The 17,568-nt window shown below is 35.1% G+C and overlaps 1 protein-coding gene across 2 annotated transcripts in view; it reads left to right on the forward strand.

The window, feature by feature from the left end:
* The window catches only part of SNX7 (sorting nexin 7), an 83,373-nt gene that overhangs the window by 20,214 nt on the left and 45,591 nt on the right, over positions 1–17,568 (forward strand). For both annotated transcript variants that reach the window (XM_054691849.1, XM_037498993.2), the window contains exons 2-6: positions 2,051–2,233; positions 7,462–7,572; positions 8,232–8,396; positions 10,403–10,601; positions 14,882–15,081. In XM_054691849.1, the coding sequence (XP_054547824.1) occupies positions 2,063–2,233; positions 7,462–7,572; positions 8,232–8,396; positions 10,403–10,601; positions 14,882–15,081 (846 nt within the window). In that variant the 5' untranslated portion in view covers positions 2,051–2,062. The remainder of the gene's footprint in view (positions 1–2,050; positions 2,234–7,461; positions 7,573–8,231; positions 8,397–10,402; positions 10,602–14,881; positions 15,082–17,568) is intronic.

The following is a 17,568-nucleotide window of genomic DNA, read 5'->3' on the forward strand; positions in this document are numbered from 1 at the left end:
CCTATTTGTAGTCTTTGTGGACTTTAAGAATTTGAAAAAATCTCTGCTACCATGATGTGCTGTGGTGATGGATGCTTGTAGAAGTACTGTCTGCTGTAGAAGTATTGTTCCATTCATTTTGAGGAGGTTTAATAATCCCTGTCAACCTGGAAATACTCCAGTTGCAAGAACAACTTTCTTCTTAGTTTTTTTAATTCCTTTTATTTAGGAACTGTCTACTTAGGTTGTTTAATTTTTTTTTTTAGAATTTATTTATGTATACAAGAGCTGGGGTGCAGACCAGAGGTGCGGGGGAAGAGGGGGTAAGAGGATTCACCAGAGACAGAGTGGGGAGCAGAACAGGCGGATCTACTGAAATGCACTGCTGAGGGGAACAGCAGGCAAGACAGGAGAGGTCTGCTGCACCATATTAGCTCCCTGGGTTATCTCCTGGCTGGGGATTGAACTTGTGCTGCAGTGACTGCAGATAGCTTCATAGTACTGAGACTTAACCCCTTGTACCACCAGGGGGGCCCTAGATCATTTAGTTTTCAAATACTTTCTCAAAGCATTTGCACATCATACATCTGATAAGTGGCTTATATCCCAAATGTACAAAGAACTGATGCAGCTGAATGACAAGAAAACACATATCTCAGTCAAAATATGGGCAGAATAGCTAACTAGACACTTCTTCAAAGAAGACATACAGATGGCCAATTGACACATAAAAAATGTGCTTCATCACTTATCATCAGGGACATGCAAATCAAAACCACAAAGCGATACCGCCTTATACCCTTGAGAATGGCCCGTATCAACCAGACCAGAAACAACAAGTGTTGGTGAGGAGGTTGAGAAAAAATAACTCTCATACAACTGTTGGTGGGAATGTAGACTGGTCCAGCCTCTATGGAAAACAGTATGGAAGTTTCTCAAATTTTTAAAATTGATCCAGCTGTGATTCAGCAATTCTATTCCTAGGTATATAAAGAGTGCAAAAATGTCAATTTGAAGGGAAATATGCACTGCTATGTTCATTGAAAGTATTTTTTACAATATCCTAAGTCTGGAAACAACCTAAGTGACCGATAAAAGATGATTGGATTAAGAAGATGGGCTCTGTATGCTCAGTAGAATCCTGCTTAATTGTAAAAGAACATGAATTTTGCCATTTGTGACAACATGAATGGAACTCTCCATTTTGCTTTGCACACTCGAGCTCAGAAACACCTCAGAAAGTATTCTTTGGGTTTTCTACAAAATTGGGGATGATACATCACCTGATTGCTTGGGTTTGGTGATGGAATCTGCGGTTCTTGCTCTTTTGTTTTGTTAGCTTTTCAACATCCTCCAGATTCAGTTCTTCTAAAACCCAATGTCCACAGGTTTCTGGTGCTTCTAATTCTTACTTCTCTCTGGGGATTTTCTGTCATAAATACACCTTCATCTTTCTAGTTTATCCTTATTTCCTAGGTTTATTTTTCAGCTAACTCTTCATTTCCATTTTATTTTTTCATTTTTTTAAAGATTTATTTATTTATTTATACAAGAGCTGGGGTACAGGCCAGAGGCACGGGAGGGTGGGAGGATTCACCAGAGCCAGAGCGGGGAGCAGAACCGGCAGACTGATGAAATACACTGCTGAGGGGAGCAGCGGGCGACAGGAGAGGTCTACGTGCCATGTGGGACCCTCGCCGGTGGCTGGGGATCAAGCCAGCGCCCAACCACTGTGCCTCTAGGGGAGGCCCTTTATTTCCATTTTATTAATAGCTACCTGTTGGTAATCAGATTTTCAGTTTCCAAAAGGAAGTTCACTCTGCTCTCTCTCTTCTTTTTATCTTGATCTTTTATCCCATTTTTTGTTGCATTTGTTTCTTTGATATTATTTTTTAAGTGAGATTTTAAGATGAAGCTGAGATAGAAATATGGGTTCAACATACCCTATTTAACCAGAAGTCCACTTATCCTTCTTTGTTCTTAACATTGTATTACTATTGGTGGTGTCTAGATAAGGAGGATTTTAACTTTTTTTTCTATTGACAATAATTTTTGAATGTGTTATTCTCAGGATGCCTCATTTATGGACATAAATTCATTCAGCCCTACAATGCCAACATCCCCTTTATCCATGATCAACCAAATCAAGTTTGAAGATGAGCAAGATATGAAAGATATCTTCATTACAGTCGATGAACCTGAAAGCCATGTCACTACAATTGAAACTTTTATTACTTACAGGATTATTACTAAGGTAAATATTTAATGATTATTTTCTTGACTATAGGTATTGTCTTTGATTGCAAAAAATAATTTCATAAAAGCAAACAGCTTATATGTGAGATAAAGTGGCTTATAAAATACATGCATTGTCTAATAATTCAAGGACCTAATAGATCTAGAACCCAAGTATCCTTAATCCTAGAACAAGTCTAGAAAAAGGCAGTTTACCTCTGAAAAAATAAAACAACTATATAGTATAGTTATTGGATTTTTCATAAACATTTATGTAATAGCAGCCTGTAAAAATTCTACTTATAAGCTATAAAGTTTTCTTTATGAAACCTCATCCTATATCTCTTTTGTAGTACATTTCTTTTGTAGCTAAAAGGTTTGAATCATCTTCCTGTAAACATTTCTTCTAATGGAGCCTCCACACTTAGCTAGTTGTGTTTCATAAATATATAGATATATTTTTGGGTGTGTGAGTGTATACACCGAATCTCTTTACTTAAATTTTTTAAATTCTTCTTAGGCTTCTCATTTCCTACAGAATAAAGTACGAACTCCTTGTATGACATATAAAGAACATCTCTTACTCCCTACTTTTAATTCTGTCCCCTTCTTGTAGAACTGCTTCTGTTTCCTGAGTATTCTAGGATATTTCTTCCTCATGACTTTGCATATGTTTTTCCATTTGTGTGGTATGTCCTTCCCCTTCTTTGACAGATGAACTACTATTTATTTTTCAAGACACAACTCAAAAAGATGCCTTGTGAAGTCTTCTCTGGTTGATCACTGCCTGCTTCCTCCTGCCCCTGCTGGCTGAAAAGTCCTTTTCTGTTTTCTCATACTTTTCTAACGAACTCTTCAAGAATGTAAAACATTGGAGTTGGTGTACAAAGACATTAAAAGCATGTATTTCATCCTTCTAAGCCTCAGGATTTTTTTTTAATCTGTAAAACTGGAATGATAATAGAACTTGGTTTTGTAGTTTTCTATAATAATCGATTTAGTATAGCTGATCAATGGGAAACACTTAGCGAACACTTAGCCTGATACATAATAAGTGTTCAATAATTGCCACCTACCTGTATGTGAGAACTATGTCTTTATTTGTATTTATTCCCAATATATCTGTGATCTTCTCAAGAAAGGTAATTGTATCTTAAGTTATCTGTAATTTCCAATACAATCCTTAGAGTATTGTAAGTAAGCAATTTAACTTTTGGGTAAATAGAGTGTAAAAGTTATAGTATTACAGTCATATCAAGAGACTGTAGAATAGTATAATATAGAGTTAAATCTCGATTCTTCCTCTTCTTTACTAAGTACCTTTAATTTAATTAACATTTTATGTTTAGTTTCCTCATTTGTGAATGTATCTAACAGTAATAACGTCATAGGGTCTTTGAATTAAAAAAAATAATTGAAATAGTTTTGGTTTATAACTTTAGATAGGTTTCAGGTATACAACATTATAATTTGACTGCTGTACCTAGTGCATTAGGAATACCAGAAAAATTTTATTTCCTTCCACCACCGTACAGTTGATCCCCTATATCTGATTTACCCACCCACCATCCCATCCCTCTAATAACCAGCATTTTGTTCTCATTATCTAACATACTGATTTTATTTCTTTATGTTCCACACTGAGTAAAGTCATACAGTATTTAACTTGCTCCGTCTGACTTATTCCATTTGGCAATGCCCTCTAGGTATACCCGTATTGTTGCAAATGAAAGATTTCATTTTTTAAATAGCTGAGTACTATTCCATTGTGTATATACCACATCTTCTTTATCCACTCATTCGTTGTTTCCAAGTCTTAACAATTGAAACTAATGCTATAGTGAATATAAGGATGCGTAAAATTGATTCAAATTAGTAACTATTGAATGTGTTAATACAGACATAAGAATAAAAGCCAGATTTCTTCTGTTACTACCATTACAGTCATCTATCGTCATCATCCTTCCTATCAAAGAATTTATAAAACTGAATTATTTTCTCATTGTTTATCTCAGAGAGATACCCTTTATAAACCATCATATGAATTTCATCCTCATCATACACATACAATTACTATGAGTTATTCATATTAACATCATACTTTAAATGTACTGCTCTTATAGTAGTTACAGCAGTAATAAAAGTATTAATATTACAGTGTGTTAAATTAACACTTGGGATTACTTTGTACCAGACAATGGTCTGATCACTTTATTCATATTAACTCATATAAAACAACAATCCTAGGGCCTAGATGCTGTGATTTACCACTGTTTTCATGAATGAGGACACTGAAACTTAGTTATGTGCCCATTTGCACAACATAGTGATTGAGCTAAGGACTTAAACCCAGACAGTTGACTTTCATGCTATACATGTTTACTTTTTGATTTTTGTGCATCTATGTGTGGTTGTGGCAAACTATTTTCCAATTTAACTATTATAAATATAAACTAAATTCTGCTGTTCTTCTTCCAATCACTTACACTGTGTTATAAAGACTAAACCTATATGTGCTAAAATATGAATTTCAGACACATACAAGCATTTAGTATATGTATATTATCAATCATAGTCTTATTCACTTACCATAATTTTTTTTATTCCACAAAGTTTTATTGAGTGCCAATTATATGCCAGGTACTATATATTTTGAGACTACATCAGTAATTTAGATGAATGTACCCTGTGCCTTCATGGACCTATTAATCTGGGGGGGGTGATGTATTAAATAATTATATGTTTAATTATTTAATTATAGTTATGTATGCTATGAAGGAAAAACACAGAATTTTATGAGCATAGGATATCCCATTTTATTGGAGACTCAGAGAAGGCTTCCCTGGGAAAGTTTTAATTTTATAAAAATTTATATTCATGGACATTAAGATTAAAAGGCAAATGTAGTATATACACTGACAATCTTCTGCATAGGACTGCTTAAGTATAACTTGATGGCAAATAATTATGAATATCAGGAAGCTCATGTTCTTGGCATCTTTCCTCCTTATGAAATTTGCCCTTTATTCGTTAGGTCAAAGTATTTGAAGAGGACTGCTCTAAAAAGTGCTTTGCCTTTTGAAGATCTAGAGATTTTCCTTCCCTTGGTACATATAGAAATAAAACTGAAGACTTAACAAGCGTCTTTCCTCCCACATGCTCATCATGAAGACAAACCCCTAAGTATCTGTCACTGTGCAGTAAAGGTTAAAGTCCATCCCTGATTCTAAGATGCAGTTTCTAAATCCTCAGTTCAGAATAGCTGTTTACATTTCACCAAAGGTTGGTGCTTGTGGAATGAATGCATTTAGGGGTGTAGGTAAATCCATAAGTCCCCAAATTCCCAACCTTTGTGGTTGGACATGAAAAAGTAATCACCATTTACAATATTGTTTCCATGGAAAACTAACTCCAGATTAACAGCACTGTTCTGTGTGCCACATGAACTTCTGAGAACATATGTTCTCTTTATAAGTTGGAGATCTGTCATCAAATTCACTTATTCCTAGAGTTAGATGCTTTTATGTATCTTCTTAATGACCAAATTTGGTCACATCTAATGGGACAATAATTATAATATCCGCAGTGGGGAAATAAGTAATGATCTGAGCAGACTTAGAAATACTCTCATTCATATATGTAACATATATACATGAATACATTTCTTATATCTTTGAAGGAAAAATTCTTATAGTAGGAAAAAAAGAACATACTGTCCTTGAGATTTGTACTTATCCTTTGTTTTATTCCTCTGTTATTGTAGTATATTAAAGAACACTTAACACCAGAGTGATGTGGCCAGAATCACCCAGTTTGACTTGATTTTATAACTTTCTTTTGCTAGAATTTATATCAGATTGTTTTATGTTTGCTTAAATTGGAAACTGATGGTGAACCTGTTCATATGTACCTGACACAAGGACATATTCAATAGTATTTTTAATGAGTGACACTAAACTGTGTTTGCATGCACACATATACATATCTAGGACTCATGTTTATGTTGTTAAATTGTGCTATTAAATTTAGTTTGCCTAGTTCTAGCATTTCTGTAACTTCTATCATTTTCCTGATAGTTAAGATTTTGTATTTTGTGAGCATCTAGTTTCTTAATCTTCTATATCTTATTTATTTTCACCTTTTCCCCACAAAAATAGTAATGTTTTACTAAAGTTTAGAGTATAATATTCTAAACATTCATTTGAAATAATGAACATAGGAAGGTATAACTTTTGAGATTAATTTAAATTGCATCTTTGACTTGAACTGCTTAATTTTACAATTGTATTTATCCATGTGGGTAATCAGTTTCTGCTGAATGTGAACTATGTATGCAGTGCATTAGTCCAACTTTACTTCTCCAGTAAAATTTCAATTTTAATGTTCCTGCATATAATTTTTAATATGCAAAGGCTCAGTTAAATAAAATAAGGGTGGGACTAACTATTTTCTTATGAGACGTGAATGTACATTAGGTAATCTGCTTTTGTATTTGCCTTGGGATCCAGGCAAAGGAAGTGAGTTGATATTGTACTCATGTTCTTCTTGTCATATGTCTTGGCATAGATTGTTAGTTTGTTGAGAACAGATATTTTAATATATTTGCTTAATTTGGGGGAGTTTAGGCATATAACTCAAAATAAAATTCCTTGAGAAATGACAGGAACATTTTCTTTTCACATCAGATATCCATTAATAACATTTTAAAAAACAGTGGTAAAATCATTCTGTGAAATTTTCATATACTAAAAGCAAATTTTAGCAAAGCAATTCATTTGGACCAATTCCAGGAAAACATTTTTTCTCAGTTACGTTCAGGTTATTTTCCAAATTGCAAAAATAGGACTTTCCTCAAATTCTGAATTCTCATGAACTTGAAAAAAGAAATATATTTGAAGCCTAAATTCAGAACACACTTTCTTTTTAACAAGAAAGTCATGCCAAAGATAATAGTAGTTAAAATCTTGTGGAAAGCAGATGGTTGCTCTAAGACAGATTTTTCAGTTTGGATTTGAAATTTGAGCATGGTGTTTGCTTTCTTTCTGGAAATACTGGAAAGTTTGCTTTGTTTCATCTGCTACATGAATTGATGATAGCAAAAAAAAAAAAAAAAAAGCAAAGGCTGACAAACACTGAATAATTAGAATTTGTTAATTTTTCTTAGAGACACATTTATTTCAGAATGTCTAAAATAACGTTAGGCAAATGTCTTATGTTGCATGTGCTGTTATTTTCTCCTTTCCTTAGACATCTCGTGGAGAATTTGACTCCAGCGAATTTGAAGTTAGAAGGCGTTATCAAGATTTCATTTGGTTGAAGGGGAAACTTGAAGAAGCACACCCCACTCTAATTATTCCAGTAAGTTTACACTTTTTTTCATAGAATAACTGCCATTTTGTCTTGTGAATTGTTAAATGCCAATAACCTAATTTCAGACCTTTTAATTTAATGTGATTCATTAACTTAGAAACTTATTTCAAAAATTTTCAAATCATTTCATTTTGTTAAAAACTATCATTAGGAGGTTAAAATAGATTTGTGGGTTTTTTTTGTTTTTAAAGATTTATTTTTATTTATTTATGCATACAAGAACTGGGGTGCAGGCCAGAGGTATGGGGGTGAGAGGATTCACCAGAGACAGAGTGGGGAGCAGAATAGGCAGACCTACTGAAATACATGGCTAAGGGGAGCAGCGGGTGAGACAGGAGAGGTCTGCTGTGCCATGTAGGTTACCTCCCTGGCCAGGGTTGAACTCATGTTGCAGTGACTGGTGATAGCTTGATAGAGCTGAGACTTTAACCCCTGCATCAACAGGAAGACCTCTAGATTTGGTTTTTAAATACTATTGTAATATGTTAAATTCTGTAGTTTTTGATTCTAGTATTGTGGATTTTTTAAAATTTGTTTTATGAGAAAGGAACACGTGTTTAAATAGTCTCTGAAAAAAGGAAAGTAGAATCTTTATAATCTTGTGTCACATAATGCTCAGGTAACTTAAAATACTTTTATTGCCTCAGCCTTTGCCAGAAAAATTTATAGTCAAAGGGATGGTGGAACGCTTTAATGATGACTTCATTGAGACACGCAGGAAGGCATTGCATAAGTTTTTGAACCGAATTGCTGATCACCCAACTTTAACATTTAATGAAGACTTCAAAATTTTTCTTACTGCGCAAGCTTGGGTAGGAAATTTTGATTTATTCTCATGTAATCTTTTAGTATTTATGTGTATTGTAGGTCATATGCTTCCTCTAGTTTACTTTTATAAATGAGTCAGTGGGCTCTTGAATTTAAATGGATCTTTAAAAAAGTTGGCGAGATATCCATCAGATATAACCCTCTGGCAAACCTACATATAAACATTACGAAAGTCTTATATTTTCTTCACTAACACACACTCACATTTCTCTTGATAGCTTTTTGAAAAATGTCAGGGTACTCCTGGCATATATTGCAAGTACTGAACATATACAATGTGTTTTTTTTTTTTAATTGACAGTTTTGAATAATATTGAGTCAGAGTTTTTTAGGTTAGAGTAAGAGTTTATTAACTGGATGGATGGATGATAGAATTTCCTTTTATTTCCTTCCAGAAGCTACCTAACTGCAAGTCTAAAATCTAGTAAAAGAATAAAAACTTTATATCTTCCTGTTTTGTTTTGTTTTGTTTTTTCTTTTCTCCTATGAAGGTAGACCTCAAGGAGGATATTGGGTGGGACAAATGGTCCATATGGAACAATAACTGAGCAGCATTGAGTTTTATAATCTCCACTGTTGCCAAAGTGACAGAAGCTAAGAAGTTCATCTCAATCTTGCAAATAGTCTTGACGTTTGGAAGTTCTTTATGACTTTTGCAAAATGAATTTGTGTACTGACTCTGGAACCATAGAAACTGTTAGAAATATTCTGCACAGTCAAGAGTTATAGTAACAGCTTTCCAGTGACTTGTCGTCTGATAATATTTACTCTATCAAATGTGCACACAAAATCATATTGACTTGGAAATAAGTGTACTACATATATGTATATATATTATATATACTTATTTTCTCTAAGACCTTTTGGAAAGATATATTATTTAATATTTGGGTAAATAATACACAGTATTATTGATAGTCAATGTTGTTTATAGATTGTGTGTGTGTGAGACTCTTCACTTTTGTTTGATTAAAACCTATTTTTCAACACATGCTACAACTATTATCAAAACCCATTGTCCTTTTTTTTTTTCCTGTTTAAAATGTCATACTTTTGAAGGTAACCTTTTGTGTAGTGTGACCTCTTATAGCATTTCTTCTGTTTTGCCAGTCTGTAGCTATCTCTTCTAGGCTAACTGTAAAACAGCTAGTTACATAACATTAAAAATCTACGTTCAATTTTCTAGTGGGGGTAGTGTCACAGTTTACCCACTTTAGTTGGTCAAAAAACTGTAGTCAGAAGTATCTATTTGCAAACTATCCTTGTGACTTTAAGAAAACAAAGCAGCCTAGTCTTAGATGTGCATTCTCTGTGATCAGACTGAGTCTCTGATCCTTGCCACCACTTAACTGCTCTTGGCCTTAAGCACATTCCTTAACCTTCTTGCGCTGCCCTTCTGTAAAATAAGGATAGTAACCCTACCTGACAGTGTTGTATGAATTGTTGTATATGTGTATACACACATATATACGTATATGCATGCATATACGTATATATGTGTGTATATGTGTCTGTGTACATATATATGGGTATGGTGACTGGAACATATCAATAACAAGTCTTGAATAAATATTAACTACTATTATAACTGAAGTTAATGAAATTTTTCAGTTTTTCAGGGAGTAGCTTAGACTCTCAGGTACCTTCTCTCAATTATTTTTTCATAAAAATTTCAATAAAATAATTTTGTTTTGAAATATAGTCTGCATCTTATATCATCCTCTTATCTTCTCCAGTGTGTCCTTAAGCACTTTTCCTTTTCTTAAACCATATTCTTTTAAAGATCCATGTTCTAAGAAAGCTTGTCTACATGTTTAACACAAGTACTTTGAAAAGAAGTATTGACAAGGAGATTGAAACCTTGCGAAACTCACCTGCTTCAAGCTAACATACTTGAAACATTTTATTATTCTTATAATTCAGGATTTTTTTGATAAGTCTTGGAATATTGTTTGCTTCAGCACAAACATTTCTCTTTTTTTGTTTCTAGGAACTCTTGTCTCATAAGAAGCAAGGGCCTGGATTGCTCAGCAGAATGGGCCAGACCGTCAGAGCTGTCGCGTCATCTATGAGAGGAGTTAAAAGCCGCCCGGAGGAGTTCATGGAAATGAACAACTTTATTGAAATATTTAGCCAGAAAATAAATTTGATAGATAAAATATCTCAAAGAATTTACAAGGAAGAAAGAGGTGTGTGGAATCACTGCAGTGGGATTTCAAGGCTGTCCAATCTCTTACAGATCATCACATTTGCTGGTATAGTGAGGCAACATGGACTTAGCACTTTGTTTTCCTTCATTATTAGGATTTCACCCCTCTGCCCTTGCATTATTTCTGTTTTACCCATAAGAGCCCTTAGCTTTTTTTTTTTTTTTTTTTTAAAGATTTATTTATTTATGCAAGCACTGGGTACAGTCAAGCGCTGGAGGGTGAGAGAATTCACCAGAGCCAGAGCGGGGAGCAGAACAGGCAGACTGGCGAAATACACTGCTGAGGGGAGCAGCAGACATGGCAGGAGAGGTCTGCTCGCCATGTGGGACCCTTGCTGGCAGCTGGGGATCCAATCGGTGCTTCAGAGGCTGCAGACAGCTTCGCAGCCCAGTGTTCAACCACTGTGCCACCAGGGGAGGCCCAATAGCCCTTACCTTTTTTTTTTTTTTAAGGAGTAGAGATGCTTTTTTTTTTTTTTTTTTTTTAGATTGATTGATTTATTTATACAAGCACTGGATAGTCAGAAGCGTGGGAGGGTGAGAGAATTCACCAGAGCCAGAGCAGGGAGCAGAGCAGGCAGAAGGACCGAAGTACACTGCTGAGGGGAGCAGCGGGCGGCAGGAGAGGTCTGCATGCCATGCGGGACCTCCTCCAGTGGCAGGGGAGCTGCCAGGGATCGAACCGGCGCTGCAGAGGCTGCGGGCAGCTTAGCAACCCAGCGCTCAACCACTGTGCCACCGGGGAGGCCACCCTTGCCTTTTTAATCATACTTGTTTTAAATTCCTGGTCTGATAATTCCAACTTCCTACTAAGGTTAGATGCTGATGTTTGCTTTGTCTCTTTAGATTGGGTTTTTTGCCTGTGGTATGCCTTGTAATTTTCCTCTAATTTTTCCTCTAATTTTTTTTAAAAGATTTTATTATGCATACAAGAATTGGGGTACAGGGCAGAGGTGCGGGGATGGAGCAAGAGGATTCACCATAGACAGAGTGGGGAACAGAACAGGCACATCTACTGAAATACACTGCTGAGGGGAGCAGCGGGAGAGACAGGAGAGGTCTGCTGCACCATGTGGGTCAGCTCCCTGGCTGGCCAGGGATCGAACTCATGCTGCAGAGGTTGCAGATAGCTTCACAGTGCTGTGCTTAATCCCTTGCTCCACCAGGGAAGCCCTAAATTTCTTCTTGATAGCCAGATTTATTACTGGGGAAAAAGGAACTTCTGTAAATAGTAATGTGATGATGAGGTGTGGGTGGAGGGCAAGTGTTCTCTGATCTTATATGTGCTCTAAACTGTGAACTTCAGGAGTGTTTCAGTTTCTATCAGTGTTTCAAGAAATAGGATTTCCATATTTCCTGGGGATTATTTTTGGCACAGGTACTCTACATTAGAATCTGTCTACATATGGCAGAGAGATTTATCTCTGGAAAACAGGTCTCTTTCCCTATATTTTTATTAGTACTTCTTTCCCCTATTTTCTATTTTTTGGGTAACTACAGTGGACTGGAGTTGAATATCTTAATTTTCCTAGATCAGTTAGGTTCTGGAATACTCTAGCAGGTTAGACTCTGCTTAGCTCCTTCCCCCTGAGGGCTGGCCTTGTTAAGAAGACAGAGTATTCTGGTTATTTTAAAATGATTTGTTTCTCTTCTTCCTGTCAGAAATGTGTCAGAGTGATTTTTCTTGGATATTTACTGGGGAACACAGAGAGGTGGGGCTGGGTAAATTCTACAATATTGGGGGATTCCCACTATGACAAGGTCACCTAGGAATTTTACATCTCAGAGCTGTCCACACTGAGTTTCCTTCAGTTTGTCAATTACAATTTGGGTTTTACTACCTGGCACTGGTTCCTGAGCTGATTTCTGTGTGTGAATCTCAACTACCATAGGCAGTGATTCCTTGCATTCCCCTGTAATGTCACCCCAGTGGGAGAGTAGTAGGTTGTCTTGTTTCTTGTCCTCTCTTATAGATGAAAGAAGAGTTGATTTTTGTGTTCAACATTTTACTTGTTTGGATGCAATAGAGACTTCCAAACGCATTACATTAACTTAATATCTTACCTTCAAAGTTTGGCTTTGAAATTACACATTAACTTAATATTTTACCTTAGAGTTTGGCTTCTGCCCATGCATAATGTGAAAATTTCTGATTCCTAAATGATTTTGAAGGTAGTCACGGCCTTTCCCTTTTTGCTTTAATCAATCACTTTTTAAAAAAAACATTTACAGGGCCTCCCCGGTGGCGCAGCGATTGATCACTGGGTTGCGAAGCTGCCCCGCAGCCTCTGCAGCGCCGGTTCAATCCCTGGCCGCTGGCGAGGGTCCCACATGGCGCGCAGTCCTCTCCTGCCACGCCCGCTGCTCCCCTCAGCTATGTACTTCGTCAGTCTGTCTGTTCTGCTCCCTGCTCTGGCTCTGGTGAATTCTCTCACCCTCCTGTGATTCTAACTGTACCCAGTGCTTGTATAAATAAATATATAAATAAATCTTTAAAAAAAATTACAAATAATAGTGGTAGAGTAAGCCTCCTGAGCTTAAGATATTGGATGTAGTTGTAGGATGTTGATTTTAAATATCTAACATGGTCTTAGCTTATTCAAAGAAGGAAATATTTCAAGAAATAGGATTTCCATATTTCCTGGGGATTATTTTTGGCACAGGTACTCTACCTTAGAATCTATCTACATATGACAGAGAGATTTATCTCTGGAAAACAGGTTCCTTTCCCTATATTTTTATTAGTACTTCTTTCCCCTATTTTCTATTTTTTTAAGTTCATAAGTTAGATTTTATCCCATGAGTTTTTCTAATTTTATGATTTTTTTGCTGATTGATGGCATTACCGTACATTAAATATAAGTGACTGAGTCAAGAAATATATTTCCTAATGTAAATTGGTTTTACAGATGAAAAATTACTTAAAATTCTTTCATTGATGGTTTATCATTTTGTCTGTGTCTCCACTAAATTTTAAGTTCCATCATGATAAAAAGAGACAACCTGTTTGTTTTATTTCTAGTATCTATGAATAGCTAGCACTTAACACATAGTACGTCCTCAATTGAAATCTGTTCGGTGGTTGAAAAATAAATGAACATATGATTTGGTGGTAGGAAAATTTTCCTTATCAAGAATTGATTGATTTTAAAAGAGATAAAGAAAAAATGGTTGTGACTAGATATATTTTGCTATATCTGTACCTTTTTCATGTATTTACATTTGAGGTCATTGCAGTAACAATATAATTTAATGATTTCTTTTGACCCTTTTTGGCCTGCTTATGTTTAAACTAGTCTCTCTTTTAAATCTCAGTAAGTAATTCTTTTAACTAGGTTCTATGGGTCCAGTCCTGTTAAGTGGATTCTTGATGCATAGTTTAGTGAGAGAGCCATTCAAAGATGCCCCTGGAACCTATTGACACAAGAGATATGTATAATAACAATATGCCTTATCATTGTTGCTACAAAGGAATAATTTTATAATTGTAGGTACACTCTTTATGAAACCCTCAGAGAGAAAACTGGATTTTGCAATACTTTATAAATTTGAACTCTCATTTTCAGATAGTGAATGCGACTAGCCTAAAACTGAGGGATATTTTTGGTCTTTCGAACCTGAAACTCACTTGACAAGATCCCATTCAGAATGATGAATAGCTTTCTTTTTAGCTTTGGGAATCTGAACTACATAGGGTAATTCCTTCATAGTCATGTATTGAAGACTTTAGTGTTCATAACTGGTGATTTTTTTTTTCTGTATACTCAATCATTTCATTTTATTTTATTTTGTGTTCTCAGTTTATTTAGCACATTTATTTTGATGACATGGTGTACTACTTCTTCTTGAGTTTAAAGGAGAATTAAGTTGGTACCTCTTCTTCAGCTCAAACTAATCGGGGAAATAAATGATACTAACAGACACATTATAGTGCAGCTAATTCAGTCTGAATCAACTGTGATTTGAATGCTGTTTCAGCACATTTTATATTACTAAGGAAGTACAGCATAAAAATAAATTATTACATAGGTTTAATGATATATTAACATCTTTGTATCTATAAGCTCTGTCTAGTTATAGATAAATGCATCTGCCTACTTATCTACAAGGATTGACCAGTTAATTTAATGAAAGATAATTTTTTCTTTGTTCATGTCTAAAAATATTTTTACGATGAGAAAAATGAGGTGATTTCTTTGTTGTCTATAATAGTGGAATTTTGAAAACTTCTATAAATTGGGTGACATTAATTTTTTTCAGAGTATTATGATGAAATGAAAGAATATGGACCAATTCATATTCTGTGGTCAGCATCAGAAGAGGATCTGGTTGATTCTTTAAAAGGTGTTGCCAGCTGTATTGACAAATGCTGTAAGGCCACTGAAAGACGGATGTCTGGACTCTCAGAAGCCCTACTTCCTGTCGTACATGAGTATGTGCTTTACAGTGAAATGTTAATGGTAAGAATACATAATTGTTTTTATACCTTGGTCCCTGACCTGATTCTAACCTTTTTAAGGGCAGTTTCTGTTTTTTCACCACGATTTCCTATTCTAGCAAGATCCTTTGCATGTAGATGCTCAATAAATATTTGTTCACTGCATGACTGAATTGATGAGAAGAATACATTAATAAGGTAAGAGACAGGACTATTCAACCATGGTAATAATTTATAAGATTATACACAGGTTTGAAGCATCCTCAGTTAAGACTTAAGTAAGGAATATGACCAAGTTAGCTAACTTTTTAAAATTTTACTTTAAAAATGCTTAGCACTTTAATAATTTCTTTTCATGAAAAAGCTGTTTTCCCTTTTTTTGATTTAGATTTGTATTTAGTAGCATTGTTTAGAAAGAACTTGAGTAGGATCTTGATATTTGTTCTGCCTTCCAGATGTGTCTAAAAAGAAATCCTTCAAGTTAAAATGTTTTTATTCCTCTTACATCAAATTTTTGCATTTAACCTCCTCAAGTTTTCCAGATATTTGGGATTTTAGCAGTGGTATCTGAAAAATGAAGATTTTTCATCCAGTATTATCCTCGCTCACACTACCTAGCACAAACAGATATCCTCAGGTGTTTTGGGATGTTGGTGGGAGGAGAGGTCAGCATACTTTCAAATATAGCCCAATTCTTCTGTTACTTGTGGTGACATTGGAGTCATATCTGGTTTCTGGTTTCTTGATTTTTAGGGCTATAAAAAATTTTGTTTCAGTCTTGGTAAGAAAAGCTCAGTCTTTCAGCATGTGATCCACTGCTTTCATTTTTATGATGTCCATGTTTTCCTTTCACAGAGTCCTTAAAAACTTTGTGGATGTTTCAGGATTTTACTGTTATTTGACTTTATTGGGGTCTTCCTTAAAGTCTTCTTGTTTTTCTGAGGCCTCTAATGTTTTACTGCTGAGACATCACCTCCTTGTCCCCATCAACTTCCTTGGCTACATCCCATTGTTTTACTTCATTATTGATCTTCTCCTTGTGTGGCTCTTCAAAGAGATTTGATGTCAGTCATTAAAAATAGTCTATCCTTTTGCATTTCCTCTTTGAAGAAGTTTCTTTTTAGCTCTTCTGCCCATTTTTTGACTGGATTATTTTCTTTGTTTTTGTTGAGTCTTCTCAGCTTTGTGTAGATTTTTGTGATCAGTCCTTTATCATTAGTGTTGGGTGCAAAAATGTTCTCCCAGTTGGTGGGGTTTCTCTTTATTTTGGTTATTGTCTCTTTTGTTGTGCAGAAGCTCTTTAATTTGATGTAATCTCAGCTGTTTATCTTTGCCTTCACTATCACTGCTTTGGGTGAAAAATACCGGATGGTCTCACTCATAGCAGGAATCTAGAAAACCTAAATAAGGGACCAGGAAAAAGAATAACTATAAGAAAGAAAAAATCAAAATCAACAAACAACTATAAACCAGAGACACACTATGGGGGGGGGGAAGGAGGGATTGGGGCCAAAATAAGGGGGGTGCAATTGTATGGGGAATATAAAAATAGAATTAAAAAAAAATAGTCTGCCCTTTATCCTTAACTAGATGTTTTGCTGTTTATTATGGCAGGATGGAAATTATGCGATTAAAAGATGCATGATTAAAGATGTGGAAAATTTGTAATAGCAACCAGAAATAATTATTTCATAGATCCTCATATGATTGTATTGTTTTACACACTCGTAGGATATAATAAGTAGTATTTATATTGCAGTTCTGGCTTTGTTTTATATTAGAATATTTTCTTCAGTGTGACCTAAATGAAAAGTATATGCCTTGCCATAATGATTAAACTTCTCTGATTTTTTACTAATTGTTTTTGAAGCAACCTCTTATTTAAAATATTTCTACCTATAAAAAACACAGTACTTCATATTTATGGAAGCACCTTAAATAAATGGGCCTAATTGCAGTAGGAGTCATTGGGTTAGAGAAAGGAAGAGGTTTCTGACATCAATGGCAATTAAATCTTGAAGTCTAAATATAAAGGAAGTTGTGATAATAAGTTGAATTTTCTATTGATTTCTTTGAAAATAGGAAAAATGTAAATCTCTTTTGAATGTTGTAATAGCAATTCCACCAGACACAAAACTAGACTGAGCGGTTTTCAGGATGCTTTTTACCTTAATACTTCTCAGTTCTCACTCAGATTCTACAGTCATACATATCCTCTAGCCTCCATGTAGCTGACTTGTGTCTCATTTCCTCCCTTCTCTGAAAACCTGTACCTCATTAAGGCCCTTCTCTTGTGTGTCCTGTATTTCCACTCACCCTGGTTGAATTGTTCGCTTACCTACAATTAGTTTTTATTTTTCCTTCAGCTCTTCAGGCCACTTGCATTTATTATTATAAATTTATGATTCAATAAGTGCAGTGAAAGCTAGTGAAAACTGGGTATGATAAAAACAGTCCTTGTGTCTATGAAGCTTAGATAGGGTGTCTTCAGAGACATGTGAGACACTAG

Source organism: Talpa occidentalis, unplaced genomic scaffold, assembly GCF_014898055.3.
Source record: "Talpa occidentalis isolate TD23 unplaced genomic scaffold, MPIMG_talOcc4v2.1 talOcc4.9, whole genome shotgun sequence".
Lineage (NCBI taxonomy): Eukaryota > Metazoa > Chordata > Mammalia > Eulipotyphla > Talpidae > Talpa > Talpa occidentalis.